The sequence below is a fragment of the Manihot esculenta genome, chromosome 6 (assembly GCF_001659605.2).
Source record: "Manihot esculenta cultivar AM560-2 chromosome 6, M.esculenta_v8, whole genome shotgun sequence".
Classification (NCBI taxonomy): Eukaryota; Viridiplantae; Streptophyta; class Magnoliopsida; order Malpighiales; family Euphorbiaceae; genus Manihot; species Manihot esculenta.
Genome location: NC_035166.2, coordinates 30,302,031 through 30,308,821, shown reverse-complemented (window position 1 = coordinate 30,308,821; position 6,791 = coordinate 30,302,031). Strand labels below are relative to the sequence as shown.

The 6,791-nt window shown below is 33.0% G+C and overlaps 1 protein-coding gene across 1 annotated transcript; it reads left to right on the top strand.

Annotated features, from left to right (window-relative positions):
- The first annotated feature begins 440 nt into the window (after positions 1-440).
- Positions 441-4,775, top strand: LOC110618327 (organic cation/carnitine transporter 7). Its single transcript, XM_021761493.2, has 6 exons — positions 441-594; positions 1,608-1,876; positions 2,037-2,274; positions 3,240-3,756; positions 3,858-4,060; positions 4,314-4,775. Exons 2-6 carry the CDS (start codon positions 1,608-1,610, stop codon positions 4,578-4,580), a joined length of 1,494 nt encoding a protein of 497 aa, XP_021617185.1. The 5' UTR covers positions 441-594; the 3' UTR covers positions 4,581-4,775.
- Positions 4,776-6,791: the final 2,016 nt, after the last annotated feature.

Here is a 6,791-nt window from a genome sequence, read left to right as displayed (position 1 = left end):
AATTTTTTTTAGAAAAGAAAATAACAAATTTTAAAAATTAATTTATAATTTTCAAATTTATTTTTTATAAAATTACATTTTTTAATGATATACTATTAATATTACTATTTACAATTCCACTATTACTTCTAGCCTTTACACTTCTATATATATTATAAATATTAATAAAATTGTACACATGTCTAATTCTCAGTGGACTTCAAAAGTAAAGTATGATTAGTTGGTTTTAAAAGTAAGTAAATATAGAATTTTAAATAATAAAAAAATTAGTAAAAGAATTATCAATAAAATATTTATCCACTAATTTAGCTGAAGGAAACGAAGGAGGAGTCAATGCCCAGATCCATGAATCCTGGAAAAAGATCACTAGCCTTGATATTTGAAACGGGCCCGCCGAAAGAAGACAAACAACATATATAGATAAAAAATAATAATTAAAAAAAAAAAAAAGAAAAAGCAGAGAGAAGGAAGAAACGTTAGCTTCTTGATTCCTGTATTATTTGACTTATGCTTCGTATAATTACTCAATTTTAGCCTCATAAAATCATACAATACACCCCCACAAGCAAAGGGCAAAAAGAGATCCCAGCTAAGGTGTGTTGTTCAATTTTCAGTTGCCCTAACTGTTGCTCGCCTTTTCTCTTGCTGTATCGTTGGGTTGATGATTTTGTTGATTCTGTTTCAATCTATTCCGCTTATCTTGCTCGATTTTAACACTATCACAACCCTGAGTGCATAGCAAGATAATTTTAACCAGAATATTGTCAGTACTGAAATTCCGACCTTTTGATGATAAAGGTTTCATGGAGGATCAACCAGTTTTAAGGAGGAGATGAGTTTTCAAAAGCAGAAATGATAAGCTCTTAGAGAGAGAGAAGAAGATAGATTTCAAGAATCTTAATATATATATATTTCCTAGATTATAGAGATTCTCATAGTGCTTAATGTTTACTTACACACTAGTTTCTATGAATATATCTACTGGAACTTCTTTTTAATTGGTGAATTAGCGTTATTATTATTATTGTTATTTTTGAATAAATTAATTTACATGAAAAGTGACTTTTTAAAGGAAATAAAGTTTAGTTTCAACTAAAATGTTCATACTTACGCATTCATACTATGTAAGACACGTGGGAATGGGAATTATAATGTTTTTGTTAGAATTACATGTATTTGAATTAATGAGAATGAATTAGAATAAATAATTATTGAAATCTTATTAATTAGAATAAATTATTAAGTTTGATGATTCATGAATAGTTAGAGTTACCTAACATGTTATGTTTTAAAATATTTATGAGATTGTAATATACAATAAAATTTATTTCTATTTAAGCTTCATTGTGATATTGAAAATAAGTCCCTAGTTTGATGGAACTGTTTTATAGCTTCACTAAAAAAGGGGAACTTTGAAGATAAGTTAAGTAGATTAATTAGTTACGATTTTAGTTTTTAAATATAGTTGTTAAGGTTATGTTTTTCCCTATATAAATTTTAAGATTGTATACAATTTTAATTAGATTTTTAGTGCATCAATATCACTAAAATCATAATACTGTTCAGTCTCAATAACACCTCTTGTTTTCCTCTCCACCAAAAACCAGATGGCCAATGAAGGAACAAGCTACACTGTTGATGAAGCACTTTTGGCAACGGGTTTTGGGAAATTCCAATACCTTGTTCTTCTTTATGCTGGCATGGGTTGGATTTCAGAGGCAATGGAGATGATGATTCTCTCATTTGTTGGACCAGCAGTTCAGCATGAATGGGGACTTACTTCTAAGCAAGAAAGCCTACTAACCAGTGTGGTTTTTGTTGGCATGCTGTTTGGAGCCTACATATGGGGCTTAGTTTCAGATAAATATGGAAGGAGGTGAGGTGACCCTTCTGTCATTTTAATTAGCCTTCTCAATTAATTTCTTTTCTCATTTCACTTCTCTTTCTTGTGCTTAATCCTTCTTAAAACATCACATATACAACAAGAGCACTTATCTTGTAAATGACGCCCTAATCATTGACTCTGTTGTTTTCAGGAAGGGATTTCTAGTTACAGCAATAGTTACTTCAGCAGCTGGATTTCTGAGTTCCTTTGCCCCAAACTATGTTGCATTGATTCTTTCTCGTTGTTTGGTTGGCGTTGGTTTGGGAGGCGTTCCTGTAATCTTGTCCTGGTTTTTAGAGTTTATACCTACACCAAATAGAGGAACTTGGATGATTATTTTCCAAGGATTCTGGACCATTGGAACAATTCTGGAGGCTGCTCTCGCTTGGGTATACTTATGATTTCATCAAACTTTTGGACATTGTTGATTCATCTTCTCAGTATATATTGAATCTTGAACTATATATCCTATAGCCAATTGAACTAACTAGACAAAATCTTATTATTAGACTGGTTAAAGTTCATAAAAAAGGTGAAATTATGGTACCTGTCTTCAACATCATATGATAGCTCTTCGCTAAGATTAGTCTTTCAGAGCCATAGGCAAAAGACTTTTTCCTTGGAGTTTTATTCAGTAATATTACTCTATCTGTGACCTCGGAGCTCCCAAATTTGAACCATGGAAATAACCTTTCTGGGAAGCAGAGGTAAGAGACTGCGTACACTTCTTCCCTAGTCCACAAGTGGGATTCTTCATCGCAAAAACGTCACTTTTTTTGTTCTATTTCTATTTAATTGTTTCTCATGCTTATTTAAATATATAGATTGCATGAGCTACCGGGGCCTAAAATTTAGGAAGTTTCAGAAGTCAGTAAAATTGTTGTGCACCTGACTAGTTATTGTTGTGTGAATCGTTCTTCTTCTAGCATTAATATTGTCTTCTCTATTATTGTGGGTTGTTTATGTTCTCTATGGAACTTTTTGCATTACTTCTATTTTGCTAAGCGATGGGAGTGATACCTGACTCAACACATTGTTGATTCATATGTGGGAAAAAAGATATGAAATCTGTCAGGTTCGGATAAAAAAGTTTGAAATTTGTCCGCCATCTCTTGTTTTTAAATTGGTATATATAAATTTTCTACTTGGTCTACACTGTTTCACAACATTAAATAGCAATGAGTGTGCATTTTTTAGTTGTCCAAGAACACATTGTTCTTCAAAGCTTGGCCAAATCATTAACTTTGGGGCTTACGCCAAGCTGATTGTTTTTTGTACTGTATGATTATCATATATAATAAGATACGCATTTTTGAAATATCCTCATCCTCATCCAAATGTTATATGTTTGCAGGCTATTATTCCAAGATTAGGTTGGAGGTGGTTACTTGGTTTGTCTGCTTTGCCTTCGTTGCTTCTCCTTATATTCTATATTATAACGCCCGAGTCACCTAGGTATTTATGCTTGAAATGTAGAAAAGATGATGCCCTTAGGATTTTAGAGAAAATAGGCAAACTAAATGGAAAGGTACTGCCCCCTGGTAATCTTGTTACTGACCATGAAGTTGAGTTACAAGAGAGGAGAGTTTCACCAGAGGATGGACATGAAGATAGTAGCTCTAGTCCGCCCAGGTGGAAGGACTCTGACTTGGGGGTCTTCAGATCATTGTTAATGCTTCTGTCACCAAAATTAATTAGGTCGACCTTGCTCCTGTGGGTTGTATTTTTTGGGAATGCATTTTCATACTATGGCCTCGTGTTGCTGACCACCGAGTTGAACAGTGGGAATAACAAATGTAATTCAAATGGAACGCAATCACACAATTCTGGGAGTGTTAACTATAAAGATGTTTTCATCACCAGTTTTGCAGGTAAGTAAACAAAATATTGCTTATTTGTATGATAATGGTGATTCTTGAGCTCCCTCAGGAGCAGCTGATCAACATGTCGTCCAACTTTATTTTACCTGTAGAGCTTCCGGGGCTCATCTTTTCAGCTTTCGTAATTGACAAATTTGGCCGTAAACTTTCAATGGCGGTTATGTTCTTCGTCTGTTGCATATTCCTGCTGCCACTGGTGGTCCACCAGTCCCGAGCTGTAACAGTGGTCCTTCTCTTTGGAGCTCGAATATGCATAACAGGAACCTTCGCAGTTGTTTTTATTTATGCGCCAGAGGTAAATCAAAGGGAGTTGAATTTTCACCCATGCCTTTTATTTATTGTATGGTCCCTTCTGGTATTTCATTAAGGTCACTGACAAAGCTGAATCTCAATTTCTTGATAAACGCTTTAGGGTTATTTGTTAAAACTTTTTCTCCTTTCCTTCTCAATGCCTCTGTTTCTGTCTCTTCCAAATGAACCATTGAAGCTACGATAGCAGTTAAAAACTTCCTTTTTGAAATAACCATTCTCTTTTATCCACCATGTAGATATACCCAACTTCAGTGAGATCAACAGGTGTTGGAGTCGCCAGCTCAATGGGAAGGATTGGTGGGATGGTCTGCCCTTTTGTAGCAGTAAGTTTGGTGCAAAGTTGCCATCAAACTGCGGCACTTCTTCTTTTTGTGGGTGTAGTTTTTGTATCAGGGATCTGCGCCTGCTTCTTTCCATTTGAAACCAAGGGCCGTGAATTAACCGATAGTATCTCTAGTAAAAAGCATGAAAAGCTGACGACTACGACACAAGAAGAGCCATAAAGTATATATGTATTTTTATACATCCAGTGCATACACTGATGTGGCAGGTTGAATGACCACGTTAAACAGATGGCCCCCCTAATGTATACAAGCAGGCACAAATAAATTTGCCTATTTATGTGTATGTTGCGAAAACTTTTGAAATCTGGAATATTCCATGTCATTTTTTTTAATATGGAATACAGTTAATGGCAATTATTTGGCCTTTTTTCTTGGGGCTGCTCATTTGTTGAGTGTCCATCTCCCAAACCCAGCAGGAGGAAAAGGGAAATGAAGCACTATCTGAGAAAAGAGTTGAAGAAAAACTGAAGATGGTTGACATGCATCAGCTATGTTTTGGGTAACCTTGGCAAATCGGGAGTAATTCACACAGGCAACATACCTATTTAGAGAGGCGTGTAATAGTAAAATAACATACACTTCATTTAACATGCAATAACATATTTCTAAATTAATTGACTAAGAATAATATTATTCTCTTAAACTATCACCGATTAGCAATATTTTTTAATTTATCCCTCCCTTTCTCTCTCTCATTCCTCTCGAAACTATTACCGATTAACAAGCAAATCACTGCGGCGTTCTCTGTGTTTCAACACTTGAGGGCAGAAATCAACATGCAAGAAATTCAACGGTTACCAGAAATGAAATCAATAAATACCCAAAAATAATACTTTCATAAACAAAAATTAGAGGAACAAGCATTTAAAAAACATAAGCAGTGTCTGTCTACAACTTTATAGCTGTTGGGGTTGAGAATAACTCAATTAAGCCTTAATTCCAAGAAGCTAATTTCAAAACTCATATCTAAGATCTGCAAACCCCATAATAGCAATATTCAAAGCTCCAAATCGAAAACCAATTCGCCTGCAGCAATCTTTGAGCCAAAGGGAAATTACCGATTCATTGTTTCTTCTGGTAAGCATCTGGAGCCGATTGTCGCTGCTTGGGGTTATGATTAAAGAATAATTTGTTCTAATTCAAATATTCATTAAAGATAGGATCATGATTGATGGTTCAGTTAGTTTTGATGCGCAAATATCTTACATTGTTCTGAATGAGGAGGGAACCGGAAGGCAATCAGATCAGCAGAGAGTTGATTCGTGTCGTGCTGATATACCAAGGGGTACACTAGGTTAATATCCTGAAGAGTTTGGGAAATTTCACTTGTACAGAATCCTGAAATGCTATCAAAACCTAAATCCAGGCCATGTTGAATAGGGGTGAGCATTCGGTCGGTTCGGTTTAAAACCGAACCAAACCGAATAAACCGAAAATCGAAATTTTAGTATTTATGAAAACCGAACCGAACCGATTTTGGTCAGAAACCGAACTGAACCGATCTGATTCGATTCGATTCGGTTCGATTTGATCGATTTCGATTTTTAATAATTTGTTTATTTTTTACACCTTATTTTTAATATTTTAAAATTTAATTAAAATATTTTAATTTTAATATGATTTAATTTCTTTATATTATTGAAAAATATATTATTATCACTAATCGGTTCGGTTTGGTTTTTTTGATTTTTTTTTATTAAAACCGAACCGAACCGAAATAACTAAAATTTTTGAAATTAAAAATCGAACCGAATAGAAATATATAAAAAACCGAACTAAATTTTTAAATCGATTCGATTCGATTAATTTTTTCAATTTGAACCGAATATGTTGATAAGTTTGTCCCCTTTATTCCTTTATATTTAAATGCTCTCTCTTTATTTATATTTTTTTATTTAATTAATTTTTCATCTCTTGCTTTTTATTCAGTGAGAAACGTTTAATTTATAATGATTAATTTACTTTAATTATTTTTTATGGTATTACATGAAATAATGAAAGCAGTTCATTTATTTATTTATTGTGTAATACAGTGTTTATTAATTAATTAAGCTACTCTATAAAGTTAGTTGTACTAAAAAATCTACTTAATTATTTTTATTATATATGATAAAGTTACCTAATTAATCAAAAAACAAAAGTATTATTAACTTATAAAAAAAAATTAAATAAAAGAAAATTTATCACGCTGCAACTAGTTACTTCCTAAAATGGGCATTATTCAAACAAAATTTCTCTAAGTCAGGGTCAATTTCATCACGTTAATCATTTCGCTCGTTAAATTTTTTTTTTTTTTTAATAAAAAACTAGTTTCCCATGAAAAATATTGTATTTCATTGTTCATATGGAAATTATTTTTTTAATCATAAA